This window comes from Nothobranchius furzeri, chromosome 5, assembly GCF_043380555.1.
Source record: "Nothobranchius furzeri strain GRZ-AD chromosome 5, NfurGRZ-RIMD1, whole genome shotgun sequence".
NCBI classification, from domain to species: domain Eukaryota; kingdom Metazoa; phylum Chordata; class Actinopteri; order Cyprinodontiformes; family Nothobranchiidae; genus Nothobranchius; species Nothobranchius furzeri.
The window spans coordinates 47,650,905-47,670,700 of NC_091745.1; the positions used below are offsets into that span (position 1 = coordinate 47,650,905).

At 43.6% G+C, this 19,796-nt stretch overlaps 1 protein-coding gene across 9 annotated transcripts in view; it reads right to left on the reverse strand.

Moving 5' to 3' along the window:
* Positions 1-19,796, reverse strand: part of LOC107378798 (serine/threonine-protein kinase ULK4) — a 161,821-nt gene that overhangs the window by 46,208 nt on the left and 95,817 nt on the right. For all 9 annotated transcript variants that reach the window (XM_070550837.1, XM_070550834.1, XM_070550835.1 and 6 more), the window contains 2 exons: positions 11,832-11,880; positions 10,247-10,343 (listed from right to left, as the gene is read on the reverse strand). In XM_070550837.1, coding sequence (XP_070406938.1) covers positions 10,247-10,343; positions 11,832-11,880 — 146 coding nt within the window. The remainder of the gene's footprint in view (positions 1-10,246; positions 10,344-11,831; positions 11,881-19,796) is intronic.

Here is a 19,796-nt window from a genome sequence, read left to right on the forward strand (position 1 = left end):
AAAATAGAACGCTCGGCAGAAGTATCTATTTATAAACAGCAGCAAAATGAGTTCTGTTGGGATCAGCAGAATGAAGCAGTCCAAGCAAAAAATAAAACATTGTAATAACAAAAACATTACACATGAAGCTAAAGACAAATGTCATTTTGATGCCATTCTTCTTAAATGATGTGTTTTAGGTCATCAGTATGTATAACATGCTCAGCCGTTACTATTGAAGAAGTAATACGCTGCTTATGTGCATCTTTATTTGCTGAATATTTAACTCCTGACTACAACTGGTCAGATCCAACTTAAAGAGGGCGTATTGTGGTCTGGTTTCTTAAGTTATAATAGTTTGGTATAAAATACGTTCATGAACTTCTTTGTAAAAAATTTCTCTCACATAAAGACGTCCCAGCAGTTTTACTCTGGACAGTTTCAGTACCTTCCAGATGAGCTATTTCAGAGCTCTATTGCTGGCCACGCCCACCCATCCCCTACTTAGGCTGCTGTAACCTCTGATATCCGGGAGGGGTTCAGAGAAGAGCCGCTGCTCCTCCAGCAACAACTCTCCTTTGCATGCCAGAGGTGGATATTTTCTAATGTTCCTGTTTGTGACATCACAAAAGGGGAATTTTTGAAAAGACTTGTTTTAGTTCAGTTTTAATTTCCTTGAAAGAAATATTTTCCATTTCATGACAAATGAATTTTTTTGAACGAAAATGAAACAAACTTAAATTTGTACTTCTATAAGGAATAAATTATGATGAATATTGATGAACATTTTTGTCGATGAACAAAAGACAACAGCTAAATTTGACCAAAATGAAAATGGCATCTCCCGTCAAGCTGGTATGAGAAAATGTTTGCATGAATACTGATTAAATGCATTAAAATGTAATGAGTCTTGTCCAGCATTACCCTTAGCACCATTCTCTACCAGTCTAACCTTAAAACACTGGTACAGCTGTCTGTTAACGCACAGGCAGGTTTATATATTTATGTGTTTTATCTGGTTCATTATTATACTGGATTAGTAACTGTTTCCATCCATCCATCCATCTATCCATCCATCCGTCCATCCATCTATCTATCATCTATCTATCATCTATCTATCATCTATCTATCCATCATCTATCTATCTATCTATCTATCTATCTATCTATCTATCTATCTATCTATCTATCTATCTATCTATCTATCTATCTATCTATCTATCTATCTATCTATCTATCTATCTATCTAATCACAGTTAAGAGCTAGAGACACATGTCTCAAATGTCCCAAAGGCATTTTAATTTATTATATATTTATAATTATTATAAATTAATAAAAATTCTATGAGGTGGCTCAAATTTTATCGTCCATAATATTATCAGTAATTACTTCTTGACCAGAGATGAAATCTGTCATGTTAAGCTAAATTCATGATGAAATTGCATCCATGTTTGAAGTATTTTGGCCGCTGCGGCTCTCCATACATGTTTCTCCAAAAACAGGATAAACAGAACTCTGTCGTCAGCCACGGTGAAAAGGCTTGCTAAAACACAAACGAACGTCCTCAAGTAATTAAAAACCACAAAGCCAAATGCAAAGTTTGGAGCAGAACATTGACCCAAACCCTGATCGAGCAGACACATGAGAATACAACTAATGATCGCTTAGAGATTGAGCAAGCTAGCGGTTAGCTGTAGCTGCACATGCTAAGTCTAAAAATACTCTGGTTATTTTTTTATATTGATATAATTATTAATCATCTTGTTCCTTATTTGAAATTACTTCATTTAAAAAAAAAATTGAGATATCACCCAGTCCTACCACAAGGGTAAATAGTATTCATGGCCCCGCCCACCTAGCCAGGAGAGAGCAGAGCGCATCTAAGTTAGTAGAAGCTAGCCATTAGCATTAGCAGCTTCTCAACATAGTGGAACATTTTAGGGCATGTTTTTTGTGGAGATAAAACATCAAACTATATTTTACTCTGACAAAATCCTCCTGCCAGAAACAGGAGCGCCAGAGCTTTCTCCCCATAGAAAATAATTCACAAGGAAAGGTAGCTTTATTTATAAAGCACATTTCATACACAGAGACAATTCAATGTGCTTTCCATTAGCAAGAACATTAAAATAAACGTGACAGAAAATTCAAATTAAAAATTAAAAATAAACTAAGATAAAGTTAAAGGGTGAGCAGTTACAGTGCAGAAGGTGCAGCATAACAACTTTTATTCAGAGGCTGATGAAAACATGAAGGTTTTCTATTTCTATTTAAAAGTTTCTAGAGTTGGGGCACATCTGAGGTCATGAGGAAGCTGATTCCATCTGTGAGCAGCATAGTAGCTAAACGCAGCTTCACCCTGTTTGGTTCTGACCCGGTTCTACCATCTGACTGTTTCCTAAGGATCTCAGAGCCCTGCTGGGTGTAGATACCTGAAGGAGATCTGGCATGTATTCTGGCCCCATGCCACTGAGTGATTTATAAACTAGTAGAAGTACTTTTGAATGGATTCTGTAGTTTACTGGTAACCAGTGTAGAGATTAAAGAACAGGAGTGATGGGTTTGGTTCTCTTGGTTCTTGTTAAGACTAGCAGCAGCGTTCTGAACAAGCTGCAGTTGCTTCACAGCTTTTTTGGGAAGACCAGTTAAAAGACCATCGCAATAGTCCAGCCTGCTGTAGATGAACACATGAATGAGTTTCTCTAGGTCTTGTCTGGACATGAGACCCCTGACCGTGTTGTGCCCAAACGCGTTCATTGAACGATCATTCGTGAATTAGATGTTTTTTTCCGTGAACGTGAACTGAACTCGTTTGTATTTTTGACTGATGAACGTAAAAGTGAGTGTGTTCGTCCTGGCGTGCGTGAACGGGTTTATGAACAAGTTCTTTTGCCGTTCTAGCTCCAGACCTCCACTGAGCTTTTCCGGAGCTAAAACCTAGCTAAAACATCCTGTTAACCATAGAGTTTATAAAAAGTAGAACCCGCAAATGCGGCCAAACACAGGCAGTAGCGGTTGGTGCAGCGTCTACTCTTCTACGTCTATGCTGTGTGCAGGAGTCAATGTTCATTCAGAAAAATTGAAAAGGGACTTAACTGAAAGATTATACATTTTTCATGTTTTGCACTTTTAATATTACACTTCGAGTTTGCTACCTCAGCCTGCTTCCTAAGACTGTTTAACAATTTCCCATAAAAAAACTGTTCAAATAATGTTTTCCTCATGTTATTGAGAATATTCTGTAGGGTAAAAACTGCAGCTGGGTATGAGTGTGGACTGAACGGGTGCCAACAATTGGAAAATTATTTCATAAGTTACATATACATATATAGATGGAGAGAGAGAGAGAGAGAGAGAGAGAGAGAGAGAGAGAGAGAGAGAGAGAGAGAGAGAGAGAGAGAGAGAAGAACAATGAACTAGTTTGTTTTAAAATGTATGAACTGAACTTTGAACTAGTTCGTTTTTTTAACAAACTTTCCCAACACCATCCCCTGAGTCGTGCTATTTAATGCAGATGATAAAACGCTGATCTAGTTATAGCCTTAATGTGACCAGGGAAGCTCAGGTCTGAATCAATTATGACACAAGGATTTCTAACCTGGGTGTTGCTTTGCTCTGGAGCCAAGCTGAGCAATAACCTCCATCCTGTCCTTCTTACTTCCAAAGACAATAATTTCAGTCTTGTCTTTGTTTAACTGGAGGAAGTTTGACTGCATCAGTCATTAACTTGCTCCAAACACTGACAGAGTGAGTCTAGAGGACCACATTCACTACATGATATTGCTAGGTAGATCTGGGCGTCATCTGCATAAACTATGATAGGCAATATTGTTATTGTTTATGACCTGACCCAGGGGGAGCATGTAGAGATTGAAGAGCAGTGGTCCAAGAATTGAGCCCTGGGGGACCCCACATGTCATGGTGATCAGCTTTGATTTGTGATCACCAATAGAAACAACATAACCTCTGTCTTCAAGATAAGATTGGAACCAACTATGGACTGTACCTGAAAGTCCCACCCAGTTTATGAACCTATCAAGAAGGATGTTGTGGTCCACAGTATCAAAAACTGCAGTGAGATGGGAGCATCATCTAGGACAGATGTTTTGGCTGAATCTGTATTTAGACGAATATCATTTAATACGTTATTGCGTGCAGTTTCAGTGCTGTGGTGTTGTTTAGCAGCGGTTCCCAAACTTATTTAGCCGCGCACCCCCTTGGACCAGTGTGTAGCTATGGGGTTTTTATATATATATATATATATATATATATATATATATATATATATATGGTCAGTGTTTGGGGTTGCTGCCCCCTGTCATCATGTACTGAAGGGGGGTGGGGGTGGGGGTGGGGGTGGGGCTTGTGCATGTATATATGTACATTTATACACATACATACATATCTCTCTCTCTCTCTCTCTCTCTCTCTCTCTCTCTCTCTCTCTCTCTCTCTCTCTCTCTCTCTCTCTCTCTCTCTCTCTCTCTCTCTCTCTCTCTCTCTCTCTCTCTCTCTCTCTCTCTCTCTCTCTCTCTCTCTCTCTCTCTCTCTCTCTCTCTCTCTCTCTCTCTCTCTCTCTCTCTCTCTCTCTCTCTCTCTCTCTCTCTCTCTCTCTCTCTCTCTCTCTCTCTATATATTATATATATGCTCTGATGGTGCCATGGGTGGCTCCAGGAAATTTTAGTTGCTCTGTCAGTGTTTGGGGTTGCTGCCTCCTGTCAGCACGTACTGAGGGGGGGGGGGGTCTCGTGCATATTATATATATATATATATATATATTATATATATATATATATGTATATATATGCTTCTGATGGTGCCATGGGTGGCTCCAGGAAAATTTACCAGCAGATGCTGTACAGTTGCTCGGTCATTGTTTGAGGTTGCTGCCTCCTGTCAGCGCGTACTGAGAGGGGGGGGGGGGGGGGGGGGGGCAAACTTCCTAAATATGGCACAACATGAAATTCCAGTGCAACGAACTGAAGTACAGAAAAAGGTGAACATTTTTATCCTGCCTTTCATTATCACGGTTACATGACAACGCCACACAAACCACATTGGGACCCATTTTTCCCGGTGTTCTATCAGAAAACCTAGCTTGTAGCTAGCATTAATATCAGATTCTGCCAACAAAATGGCTCTAAAACAATTTATATGTAAATGTTTTGCATATTTATTGCAAAATCTAATTTTTCTGCTGCTTCAGTGCTGCAACAACGTAATATTAATAGCAAATGATTATACCTTGTGTTTTACTACAGCGTTGTTAAAGCTTCAGATTATTAAGAATGCATTGTTTGAGCTGTGAGATTAGTCGATAGGATCAATGAAAAAGAGCGTTTGTCACAGACTCCATGGAAACGTCAAGAGAATTCACAAAAAGACAAATCGGTTTTGTTACTGACATGTTTTTGTGAGTTTAGAAAAGAAGCAGATGAAACGGCGTGTCTGACAATTTAGTTTTTCATCTGACAATATTAGAACATGTCCATAATGTCTGAGATGTTTTTACAAACAATGTATACTTTAATACTCCTGGACAGGGTATGAATTACACAGAGGCTTGTATGGGAGCCCAGTTATAGGGGGGGGGGGGGGGGGGGGGTCTGTTTGGCCTTGGCCCCCAAAATGCCTTGAAACGGCCCTGGGTGTGTGACTGAGTTTTGAAGGTGATCTGAATTGTATCAGATGTATAAATATGACATTTGTATAACTTATTGTTTTATACAGGTAAAAACACGTGGTGGAGATAAATCTACCTACATTTTACTTTCAAGCTTTGTTTTCTTGTTTTCATGTGACTATTTTCCTGTCCTGTCTGTCTCTCATCTTCCTGCATCTCCTCTAAACTCTCCAGAAAACTGCTGCTTGGATTCTTACTTTTTTACCTCATCAGTTACTTTTGAGCAGATCAAAGGGATCTTCTGACCGCAAAGCAGAGCGCACGTTTCGATGCTGCGTCAGTGAGGTGAAATCAGTGCAGCACATGATGAGCGAGCGCATCAGGCACGATTAAAAGACAGAATACCAGAGGATATAAAAGGACATGAACCGTAGTGTGTTAATTATAGTTTTTTGGTTGCGCCACTTTGAGCATGTGCCTTGCGCAGAACGCAGCTGCCTGGAGCGCACCAACGCTCCCCCATTATTTGATCCCTCCTGCTTCTGGATGAAAAACCGGACATTATCATGGATACAAGAACCCGTTGCTTGTCCCAATCTTGGGGTCGATTTAGCAACCCCTAGCTACCGCCTGGCGCCGCCCATGGACGGTGCAGAGGAGTTGGCGCTCTGTCTGAATCACCGCGGCGCAACTCCATGAAAGGCAGAGCAGAGGATGCTTTTGTCAGGGCTTCTCGTTAGGTGCTATTTCAGCCAAATGTCTTAAATCACTCACTCCAGCATGCGCTCTTCTGCACCCATTGGCCGTGGTTTCACTGGATTGCGTCTGTGACATGTGACAGACTTGCTCTGAGCTCCCGCAGCCATTACACTTTTCACCTCGCGCACCCCCTAGCGGCAGCTCGTGCACCCCCAGGGGTGCGCGCACCACAATTAGGGAATCCTTTGTCTCTAAAAAGTTGTTCAGCTGGATCATAACTGCTTTTTCATCCATTTAGAGATTGGTCTGTAGTTATTCATCACTAAGGGATCTAGTTTCATTTTCTTTAGAAGGGGTTTAACAGCAGCAGTTTTCAATGATTTAGGAAAAGTACCCGACATTAAGAAACAGTAAATAATTTTCCGTACATCAGCTTTAAGCAGCTAAAAGTTAGTTGGCGGTGCTTTTAGGAAATGAAAGATTTAAACGCAGCAGCAGCAGAATGTCGGGCAGCTATAAGTACTAAAAAGCCAAAACTCAGCTCTGTGCTTAACTTTAGACTAATGTGTTGTTTTAGTAAAACTCTGTTAAAAACATCATCAAATCCTCTTTCAGAGCATTTTAGCCTAGACATACGAACAGCTAGATGTCATTTAGATGTACTTAAATACTATTTTCCTTACAAATATGTATAAATCCAAACCAGCAGCAGTAAAGAACACTGTCAAATATCTTTTACTTGAATTGATTTCGACTATTGAAAACAATCAATACAAAGAACTCATGGGGCTTGCCCGATATTAATCATTAGTATGGAAGACAGATTTCATTGGTAGAAATGATGTTAAAGAGCATTCTTACTGATTTGGTGAACATGTGGAAGAAGCTTTTAAGAAAATGCTGAAACATCTTTGAAGAAATTACATTTTAAACAGCAGCTTTTGTTTGAAAACCCACAAATGCTAAATATCATCTGAGCAGATGCTTTCAGGCACAAATGCTGCTGAGTTTTGCACAGAAGAAATAATAAAAACCACTTTGGACTCAACATTAATTAACCCTCTGGAGGCAGGCGTTGCAGATTTGCAACGTTAAAACCTACCTACCTGGTTACTCCAAATACGTATTTCATGAGCATTTTTTAACTCAGAAGTACCCCTGAAGGACTTAGTGGTTTGTCCTTTTATCAAAACTTATTTAGAGCCTGAGAAGGTTAAAGAAAAGCCTTATTTTAGTTTCCTCAAACCTCAGGGTACTTCTCATTGGGGTGAAGTTCTGCTGCCCTTGATGTGATCATTTCCTCATTAAATCACTTCGTCTGCTTATCGACGAGTCTGAAAAATAGGTCTCATATTCTCTCAGAGCTCCTTATCCTCATAAAATCAGATTAGCTCAAACATTCTCACCTCATATTACAATGGAGTAATCTACGGCCACATAAACGGTTTTAAAAGTGTTTAGGAATGATTTTGTACTCTGGAATAAAGTTGTCCTGCCCCTGCTGTCACTCATTTTCACCTCTAATTCTCTCTTTATAATCTCAGTCCTCCCAATTGTCTCCCACCTAAATGGAATCAATGTTCTCTCTGTGTATCGTTTTCTCCCTGCTGTCACCTTTATGCTCCTCCTTTTACATTTTTGGCTTCCTCGTCTACCCCTTCTCCTCTTGTTGTTTTATTATTGCCATCTTCCGTTTCTTGTTCCCTTCTTCTGTCCTATCCCTGCCTTCATTCCCCAGGGGGTATTATTTCAGTCAAAGGCAAATCTGCCCAATTATAAACCACACACACACACACATACACACACACACACACACACACACACACACACACACACACACACACACACACACACACACACACACACACACACACACACACACTGAGCCACCATTTCCCTTCTCTCTCTGTCACACCTTAAAAAACCAATTATGCACACTTCCTCCCTTTTCCTCTCCTCTCCTCATCTCCCTCTCCTTTTCTCCTCTTCCCTCACAGCACCACGATCATGTGGAGTGAACCACTTTGAAAACAAGGGAGAGAGGAGATGACGAGCTGAAGTAGAAAACAGGAAATGGGAAGATGAGGCGAGGATGGGACAACTGTGAGCTGGGTAAACTGGAAAAGCAGAAGATAATGAAAACAGAAAGAATATAATTTATAGAAAATACTAAAATGACACAAAACAGAAAAGAAGAAGAGATGGTGTTAATTGTCAGACCAGTATTAGTGCTGGGCTGACAGGTCCCTGTTGGTAGGGAAGCTGATTGAATGATAATGATGCTGACAAGTGAACTGCTGCTCTGCTGACCCACTGGAAATAGAGGGAAGGGGGATGAGCTCACAGAGGGAAAGATGAGAGAATAGCTTATCGCCATGTTTTTCTCTGAGCTGCTTCTTTGCAGAACTCCGTTTTGTACATACGTAACCAGTCTTCTAACTGTGACCCACCCAGGGAAAAGAGAAGTACCCACAGAAATGACGGAGCATGGGTTTGACAGCCTCTCCATGGGGCACCAGGAAAGGACATCAGTTCACGCTCGTTTATTTATTTTAGTAGAGGGGGTTGGATCCATTCATGATTTCTAAATAATTTTTGCTGAAATGAGGTAGAATGTCATGTAATGCCCCCCAACCCAGCCCCATCAAGTTTTATATCACCATGCGTGAGAGGGTGAAGATAAAAAAAAAAGTTACTCTTCCAAAGAGGACACCTACAAACACAGTTTTCCACATGGACACGCTGGTACTTGTGGAGAAAATCTGGTTTCAGAGACGAAGTTCAGTTTCTCTACATTTATAATACATTTGCGGTGTCTTACTGGCGAGTGAGTCGTATTCCGGGGGGAAAGCTCTGGTAAACCTGTTTCAGGAACTATAGGTGAGCCAGATCAGAGTTGAGCTTCAGACGACTGGATTTAGTCTCACTTCCTGATATGTGGACATCTCTCCTCTGCTTGGCTAACAGCAACAACACTCTAACACTGACTCTGTCTGCTCTGCAACGCTGATGTTTTATCACCACAAATAACACAAGCCTGGAAGAGTTCTGCTGTGTGGTGGAGTTGCTAATGCTAATGGTTAGCTTCTACTAGCAGAGAAGTTCTCTGCTGTTTCCTGGACGCTAAACCAACAGCAGCCTTCCCCATCATGAGCCAAGATGGGTGAGTCCATGAATGTTGGTGACAGTGTGACGTAGATCTGTCAGGATCTTCTAATCCTAGAGTTTCACCGTCTGTTTTTTATCAGAAGCTAATGCTAATGCTAGGTGTAGGAGACTATTTTCATGTTCAGCCTGGATGAAACACCTAGAGTGACCCGTTAGAATCAGAAAAGATAATTAAAAATGTTTTTTCAGTGAAGTTGACCTTTAAAAGCTAAGAACACAGTAGCAGCTGTAAAGCATGGAGGTGGTAGCATCATGTGCACACAGTGGATGGAATACCTGCCTTCAATTTCCTTAAATTCATCAGCTAGATGGTTGAAGCCTGGACAGTTGAGTGCACCAAGAGAAAAATGATCCCCCTCAACCACCAAAGCTGGTTTCTGATTGGTTAGATCATGCTAACAAAAAGCTAACAATAAGCCTTTGGAAGGGCCCTCTCAAAGCACCTACAGTGTAAGGTATTTGTGCATAAAAGCCCCGCCTGTATCAGAAAACCAACCTTTCTAAAGGGATGCTACTAATTCTGATAAGAAGAGTGGTCAAACCTACAGCCAGAAGTTTACTGATGAACACAAAAACACATCATTGGGGACACCCAACCAAATTTTTGTGGGGCTGTAGTGTGTCTGTTCGGAAAAGATAAAATCCACAACATATTCAAACTTTTGCACCAAATGCTTTTCTCTTTAAACTCATAGAAGAATTAAAGGTTCAAATCAATTATTAACAGTCCCAAATTATTAAGACACCTGTGCAGCTGTGTGTGGACAGTAGACATACCTTTCTGGTAAAGATGCTGATCTAACACTATGTCTTCACAAAGATTACACAGCAGGACAACTGCATGCTGGACCACTCCACTGGAGATGTTGTTAGTCTAGATAAAGAGAAGCAGGTTACAGGTGAGCTGAAATAAAAATGTTCTCTTCTATTCAGCCAGTCTTCATGCTTTTGTTCACCTGAGCGACCGACGTCTCAGTACATAGCATACATTCTGATATTTGTGTAAAACATTTTGTAATAATGAAGACATTTAGTATGAGAACAGATTCCCCTCTTCAACAGGACGTCCCGGAGAAAGATGCAGCTTTAAGGAACTTTTACTTTCTTTGTTCTCCTGTTTTCTTCTGCACCTTCATTTTCTTCCATCACGTTTTTAAACTTCTCGTTTGAACAGAACCTACCGTCCTTCCTTTTACAGTTTAGACTCCTGCCTGTGCCTCCCGTCCCAGTTTTACTGTTTAATCCTCTCTAAGATACGCCAGCTGTGCCTCCAGGGTCTGCACACATCGGTGTGATCTGTGTACGGCTGATAAGTCTGGCTTGTACTCATCATGTTCGCCTGCCTCGGGCTGAAGGCAATGACACCAGCTCACACTTTCGTCTAACTGCCTTTCCAAAACAACTGATCACTAATGGATTTTGATCTTTGCACTACAGAAACCAACACATTCACTTAAAACAGCTGAAAGCTCTAGTTTAACTTCAACCCTGCAGCTCTGCTCCCACAGCATTCATGTTGCATGTGTGTACAGATTCACTTATTCTCTGAAAAATTGTTCGCCTGTAAGTGAAAAACACAGCAGCCAAACCGTTAACATACCGGTTCTAGCCAGCATCCTGAGCTCCTTTAATGTCTGAAGCAGAACTACTTCATCATCTAGACAAATACAATTAGGTGAGTTTCTCCATGACAAGTGTGATCACCAGTGACAGGTGTACTCTGTCTAGATCAGAGGATTTCAGGCAGCATAAATCAATCCAAAGGTGAGCAACACAGACAGCACTAATGGACCCAGACATGAGTGGTTCAGACAGGAGTAAACACTCAGGAGACGAGTTAATCAGGCTGTTGGATAACAGGGTTTAAAAATTCTGCATGAGCTGGTGGTGAAGACAGCCATGTAGAACACTCATTTTAAGTGTGTGTGTGTGTGTGTGTGTGTGTGTGTGTGTGTGTGTGTGTGTGTGTGTGTGTGTGTGTGTGTGTGTGTGTGTGTGTGTGTGTGTGTGTGTGTAAGTTGGTTCTCTGGAAGCATGTTGCATTAGCAGAAAGGGTCAGGTGGAATAAATGTTTGCTGGGAAGGTTGTTATTCTTTACTGATAGCAGACAAATGCTGCCTGTGTTTGAGCAGAAGGTCATGTGTTCCCACTCTATTAACCTTACTCCTTCACAACGCTGACATGTCAGACGACTACACCGGCCCCCTAACAGGGCAACAGATGGATTTACATAAAGGTCAGAGATGGAGTGATTGAGAGAAGAGGTGAGCGGACTGCTACAGAACACAGCAAGGCAGTAGGGACCGGATAACGGTTTTGCATCAGCTGACTAACATCAACAGAAGTAGGGATGGGTTCTCACCACAATGAGCTGGAAGACCACTGGCAGGATCCTGCTGCATTTGATCAACCTGAGAAAGAAAGAAGTAAACGTGAATGCAACAATTAGTGTTGTGGTTTTGCCGCTGTGTTCATCGAGGTCTAAAGGTGGGGTTAAGATACAGGGACATCTGTCTGCTGGTGAAAATAAGATCAGAGAACAGAGGGGATGTGGTTGAGTAAAGAGAGCAAAAGACAGAAAAAGGTGAGGGGGGAGGAAAAACAAGGAAAATAATAAACGGTTAAAAAATGGAGATTAGCAAAAACGACCACAGGAAAAATGGGGATGAAGAGGAAGAAAGAGACACAAGAGGGATGGATTTGTATATGAACAATGGCAAAGTGACTTAAATAACTATGAAGGACTTTGTGAATGGAGTGGATAAGCGCGTCTTGTTTGTGTCTTTGTGGATTAGGAGGCATTCAGGCTGAAACGAGACCAAAGCCTGCTCGAACCAGTCAGGTGTTAATATGCTGAACAGCTTCTAATTGTGATTTATAGCTCTTCAAGTCAGACCAACTTTCATTTAAACAACAAGTGTAACCAGGTCCGACACACTTCTGCAGCAAACGCATCAACTAGGAGAATTGTATTCATTTATAAGAATAGTACAAGATATTCTTCTCAGGTTTCTAATTCAGTGTTTTATTTATTCTTTATTTACTTTTTCCATCCATCCATCCATTTTCATCCGCTTATCCCGAGTCGGGTCGCGGGGGCTGTAGCCTAAGGCGAGATGCCCAGACTTCCCTCTCGTCAGCCACTTGGGCCAGTTCCTCCGGGGGAATCCCAAGGCGTTCCCTGGCCAGGTGAGAGACTTATGGGCCATTCCTATCTGTACCGGATCGGCCCGAGCCGGGTAGAGTAGGTTGTTTACATATCTGGGTGGCCTGGTATTTTTCCGGGCCAACCAAGGCTCATTCTCAGCCCTCTTCTCGAGGGGGTCTGCATCAGGCCGACCAGGGCCAACACACCCACTGCTGACAGCAAATTCACACCTTCCATTAGAGCAAGCCTCTGATTGGTGGGTAGAATCAGCCCACATGGGCTTAAGGCAAGGATGCGTGGAATCAACCGAGCCAGGCTGGGGCCGACTGGGGCTACCCGGCCCGGGCCGACCCGGTACAGATGGGAATGGCCCACCGTGTCCTGGGTCTACCTTTAGATCTCCTCCCAGTTGGACGTGCCCGGAAAACCTCACCAGGGAGGTGTCCAGGAAGCATCCTGACCAGATGCCCGAGACACCTCAACTGGCTCCTCTCGATGTGGAGGAACATCGGTTCTACTCCGAGCCTCTCCCGGATGACCGAGCTTCTCACCCTATCTCTAAGGGAGAGCCCAGCCACTCTTCGGAGAAAACTCATTTCAGCCGCTTGTACCCGCAATCTCGTTCTTTCGGTCACTACCCAAAGCTCATGACCATAGGTGAGGGTAGGAACGTAGATCGACCGGTACATCGAGAGCTTTGCCTCCTGACTCAGCTCTCTCTTCATCACGACAGACTGGTACAACGCCCGCATCACTGCAGATGCAGCACCAATCCGCCTATCGATCTCACGCTCTAGTTTTCCCTCACTCGTGAACAAGACCCCGAGATACTTAAACTCCTCCACTTGGGGCAGGACCTCATCCCTGACCCAGAGAAGGCATTCAACCCATTTTCGAATCAATACCATGGTCTCAGATTTAGAGGAGCTGATTCTCATCCCAGCTGCTTCACACTCGGCTGCGAACCGCTCCAGCAAAAGCTGAAGATCACGTTCTGATGAAGCCAACAGGACCACATAATCTGCAAGAAGCAGAGACCTTATCCTCAGGCCACCACCATCCACCGGATGCCCTCCACACCTTGGCTGCACCTAGAAATCCTGTCCATAAAGGTTATGAACAGAATCAGTGACAAAGGGCAGCCTTGGCGGAGTCCAACTCTCACTGGGAACGAGCCCGACTTACTGCCGGCAATGCGGACCAAGCTCTGACACCAGTCATACAGGGATCTAACAGCCCGTATCAAAGGGCCTGGTACCCCATCCTCCTGGAGTACTCCCCACAGGGCCCCCCGATGGACACGGTCAAACGCCTTCTCCAAATCTACAAAACACAAGTAGATTGGCTGGGCAAATTCCCATGCACCCTCCAGGAACCCCCTAAGGGTACAGAGCTGGTCCAGTGTTCCACGGCCAGGACGAAAACCACACTGCTCCTCCTGAATATGAGGCTCAACAATCCGACATACCCTCCTCTCCAGAACCCCTGAATAGACCTTACCAGGTAGGCTCAGGAGTGTGATCCACCTGTAGTTGGAATACACCCTGCGGCCCCCCTTTTTAAATAAGGGAACCACCACCCCGGTCTGCCAGTCCAGTGGGTTAGCAGCACACCGTCCCCACTATAGCTAGTGTTGGTAGCGCACTGCTTCCCCCCCCCCCCCCCCGAGGCGCCGGATGGTGGACCAGAATCTCCTCGAAGCCGTACGGAAGTCTTGCTCCATGGTCTCTCCGAACTCCTCCCATGCCCGAGTTTTTGCCTCGGCGACCACCCGAGCCGTGTTCCACTTGGACTGTCGGTACCCATCAGCTGCCTCTGGGGTTCCACAGGCCAAAAAGGCCTGATAGGACTCTTTCTTCAGCTTGACAGCATCCCCAACCGCCGGTGTCCACCAGCAGGTTCGGGGGTTGCCACCACGACAGGCACCGACGATCCTGCGACCACAGCTCCGGTCGGCCGCCTCAACAATGGAGGCACAGAACAGGGCCCATTCGGTCTCAATGTCCCTCGCCTCCCCCGGAACATTTTGGAAGTTCTGTGGGAGGTGGGAATTGAAGCTCCTACTGACAAGAGACTCTGCCAGACGTTCCCAGCAGACCCTCGCGATACGTTTGGGCCTGCCTGGTCTGACCGGCATCCTCCCCCACCATCTGAGCCAACTCACCACCAGGTAGTGGTCAGTTGACAGTTCCGCCCCTCTCTTCACCCGAGTGTCCAAGACATGCGGCCGCAGGTCAGATGAAATAACAACAAAGTCGATCAACGAGCTGCGGCCTAAGGTATCCTGGTGCCAAGAGCACATATGGACACCTTTATGTCTGAACATGGTGTTCATTATGGACAATCCATGACTGGCACAGAAGTCCAATAACAAAACACCACTCAAATTCAGATCAGGGGGCCGTTCCTCCCAACCACACCTCTCCAGGTCTCACTTTCATTGCCCACGAGAGCTTTAAAGTCCCCCAGCAGAACGAGGGAGTCACCGGAAGGAGCGTTCTCCAGCACCCCCTCCAAGGCCTCCAAAAAGAGTGGGTAGTCTGAACTGTAGTTTGGTGCATAAGCACAGACCACAGTCAGAACCCGTCCCCCCCACACGTAGGTGAAGGGAGGCTACCCTCTCATTCACTGGGGCAAACCCCAATGTACAGGCACCAAGATGGGGGGCAACTAGTATGCCCAACCCTGCTTGGCACCTCTCAGTGGGAGCAACTCCAGAGTGGTAGAAAGTCCAACCCCTCTCAAGGAAACTGGTTCTAGAGCCAGAGCCATGCGTTGAGGTGAGTTCGACTATATCTAGTCGGAACCTCTCATCCTTACACACCAACTCAGGCTCCTTCCCCACCAGAGAGGTGACATTCCATGTGCCAAGAGCCAGCTTCTGTAGCCGAGGATCAGACCGCCAAGGTCCCCGCCCTCGACTACCACCCATCACACACTGCACCCGACCCCTTTGGCCCATCCCACGAGTGGTGAGCCCATGGGAAGGGGGACCCACGTTTCCTCTTCGGACAGTGCCCGGCAAGGCTCCATTGTTGAAAGCCCGGCCACCAGGCGCTCGCCAACGTGCCCCACCTCCAGGCCTGGCTCCAGAGGGGGGGGGGGGGCCCGGTGACCCACGTCCGGGCAAGGGAACACGGTTTCCAGTTATATAATTCACCATAAGAGGTCTTCGGGCTGCTCTTTGTCTGATCCCTCACCTAGGACCTGTTTGCCATGGGTGACCCTACCAGAGGCAGGAAGCCTCAGACAACTTAGCTCCTAGGATCATTGAGACACTCAAACCCCTCCACCACGGTAAGGTGGCTGCCCAGGGAGAGGCTGACAAAGGGCAGCTTTAATGGTAAATGGCCCGTGTTTGTGTGGCGCCTTCTAAGGGTTCTACAACCCCCCAATGTGCTTCACAACACAGTCATTCACTCATTCACACACATTTTAGTTCATCCTTAATGCACTCCTGTGACCATTGTTTTCATGGTTACTGAGAATAGATTATATTCTACATTAACTCCACATTTCAGCAGTTTTAACAGCTAACTGGGATTTATTAGTGGAAGAGGCTTCACCAGTTAACTTAAAGCCTGAAGGTTGGTTTGTTAGTTTCCACTTCTTCATGTTTTGGTTGGAAAGAAACAAATACTCCTCTTGAAGGTTTGGAGGATGTTGCAATTAGCATCCCTGTCAGAAACTCATTCGTCCTTTTAGCTTAGCAAAACCACATCTTCGTATTCTGCGCCGATGACCGTCTCTGCATGTGAAACATACCTGTATAAGTGTTCGGAGGATGGCAGCTATGTCATAACTGTTGTTCTTTACTCAATAGAATACTGTGTTCTTTTTAGCCACAGCTCAGCAGGTGTGTGTGTGTTTGTAGATGTGATGGATGGTGTCCAATTATGGAAGTGACAGGCTGAAAGGCCAGGCCAGCACAGCTTGATAAACTGGGCCACTTTTAAACCAGCAGTCGTACATCAGCAACAACAATGGTCGCTGAACGAACCAGAGCAGCCGCTGACCTACAGCAGAACACTGATGAGATAACTTTCAGTGCATTGGCCACACGCTAAATGCACACAAGCCATACTGCAACCGTAACATTATCTGAAGAGCCTTTTGACGGCATAATGAAAATTTAAGATATTTTCTAACACTTACTCCCAACCAAAGGAAGTCTCTTGGCAAAAGAAGTGTTGGATAAGAAAACAAGTTTAAATGTTATGTAATATTTAGTCAAATAAAAAGTGACAGCTTCTTGATATTTTTTCTACTGTTGAGCTTGTCTAAACATTCATATAAAATCCAAATACCACGAGCAGATAAGCAAAAGGAAACTGTCTCATACTTTAAAGGCATGAAAAATTACTTCCTTACAGGTCTGTTCTGTTTTTGATAGTTTGTCACGCCTAAATGTTTCAGAGCAGCAATCACATTTCTTATAAGAGATTTACAAACACAGACTGTCTGAATACAAAATTCAAAAAAAGAAAAAAGCTACTGAAACCAATCTCTCCCGTTTTAAAAACGTAGTTGTCCCTGTTGTTAAATTCTGGACATAAAACATCAACGTTGCAGAGCAAACAGTCAGTGGTAGAGGTGCTGTTAGCCAATCAGAGAATAGATGTCCACATATCAGGAAATAAAGACTACAAATCCTGCCATGTTCAGCTAAACTCTGATGTGACATTCTGCTAGTTCCTGGGACAGGCACATCTGAGCAGCCCCCGCGACTACAACTGCAGATGTATTTATTAAACGAGTGTCCCCCACCTTGAACATTATCATTTAGAAAAACCAAGTTCAGTTGCACAAGCCTCACCCAGACCTGACTTGTAGAATTAAGAAATCTCTTCAATAAAACCTGTCTGATAACATGAAGTTAGCTAGGAGATCTCACAAAGCAACATGTCAGCCTTTGTTCTAAAGAAAAAACCCAGAACAGTAAAAGCACTGAAGCATTAGCTTGGCTAAGGGGAAAAGATGGTCTCCATGTCAAAGTTCAAAGGTTAAAGCGCCCGCTGATCAACAGGAACCCAAAGGCTCATCCTACATTTATGCAAAGATCATCTTGATGAATCGGCAGATTTTTGAGAGAAATATTCTGTGGACTGATGAGACAAAAGTTATACTTTTGTAAAGTGTGTGTGTGTGTGTGTGTGTGTGTGTGTGTGTGTGTGTGTGTGTGTGTGTGTGTGTGTGTGTGTGTGTGTGTGTGTGTGTGTGTGTGTGTCCTGTTACATCAGGGTGTAAACCTATCTCTGTTTCAGAAAAACATCACAGCAACAGTCGGACACGGTGGTGGTAGAGTAATGATCTGGGGCTGTTTTTGCTACTTCAGGATCTGGACCACTTCCTGTAGTTTATGGAACCAAACATTCTAGAAAATCCTGGAGAATGTTTGACCTTTGACCTATAGGCTGTTCAATCTAAAAAAAAAACCTTCATGTTTCACTAAATTTCAACAACTGAACAAAGAAGACTGGGACCAAACTCCACCTAGGTGGTGTGAGACTCATTCCCAGTTATCAGAAACACTTCACTGCAGTTTTGTCTGCCAAGGCTGTTAGTCAGCAATTAAGTTTAGGGCTCAGCTTCCTTTTCACGGCATCAGGTTGGTTTGGATCCATTTTCTCACACTGATAGAAGAAAATCTCATTTGAAAACTGCTTGTGCATTTACTCAGGTTATCTCTGGCTGATTTTAACACTTAAAAGTTAGTAATAAAGCAAACAGAAGAAATCTGTGTGGGACAAATACCTTTTCAAAACATTGTGTGACCAAGCCAGGATGCATCAACGCCCATTTGGTATAGAGACATATGTTAAAAAAAAGCTGCAGAGAAAGAGGTTCTCTGGCTAAAGGTCACAGTAAATGTAATTGTTTGAAGGTGTGTCTGGACTGTGATAATAAAGAGAGAGACAGCAGGCTGCCATCCCAACGTTAATGTCCCCAATTTACCATCTAATTACTGCCTGGCTGGCTTCATAGCCACACTTATCTAACCAAGACCCAGGCAATTTAATTTCTGATTGTATAACCGCAGTGATGGAGGGAAAGTTGTTGAGAGAGGGCAAAGAGAAACAGAGAAATGTGGACTTACGTTAATAAATTAGAGATGGTGAGAGAAAGAGAGTGAAGGAGATGGAAAAACGTTAAATGTTGTTAATAATGTCAGACGGAGAAACTGAAGGAGAAAAACAGACGTAGAGAGGAGAGCGCTGACACCAATTTGAAAGTTCACGTCACTCTCCTTGTCAAGGAAAGGAGATGAGGAAAGGTGGAGTAGGAGAAGGATGAGGACGAGAGGGGGTAAAATGAAAGATAAGAGAAGTATTAGTGATGGAGATGAACTTCCCGCCCCAACAGAGGGAGCAGAACTATCAAATATGGTTAGGCAGCAAGATATAATAGATTATTACTGCCGTGAGATTTTAAAAAGAATGGAAATAAATTAGTATTTTACAGCTGTTTTAAAACTAGATGTATTGGAGCTCTAGATGGGTAATAGCGCTCGGGCCCTGCACAATATTTGGTTTCTTCATAGTCTAACTGAGAGCTAGCTAGGCCTTTGATGTATGGTAGGGTTATCACTGGTTTTGGTTCCTGTCTTTCTGGATTTCTGGTTCTTTGCTTTGGTTGTTCTTTTCTTTCTGTTGTTGTTTGTTGTTTTCCTTTGTTTATTGCCCATGTCGGGTATCCGCAGGTCTTTAAAGCATGTTCTATGTGTTTGTCCTCTTGTTTATGGTCTCTTTCTTAAGTTATCATGTTTGCTCAGTGATATAATGTTGTGATTACTGACATTTTGTGTATGGTACGGTGTTCTAATGTCCATAATAGATATTGGTCTGTGTGTGTTGGTTTCCTATATGTATTTATGGTTAGGGTCCCGTCGGTCTGCCTGCTTATTTTCATGTCCATAAATGTTATGCTTCCTTCTGTTTCTGACTCATAAGTGAACTTTATGTTGTCTGTGTCATCAATGTTATTAAAGTGTTGTGTTAGTGTTTCTGTTTGTCCTCAGTATGATTTCCAGTATGTCATCTATGTAGCATTTACATAATTTTATTTAGCAGTTGGGGGGGTGGGGGGTGGGGGGTGGGGGGGTGGCTATGGCTTTTTGTTCCAGGTCTTCCATGAAAAACTCACACAGGGTGGCTGATTACAGGTTACCCATGGCGAAGC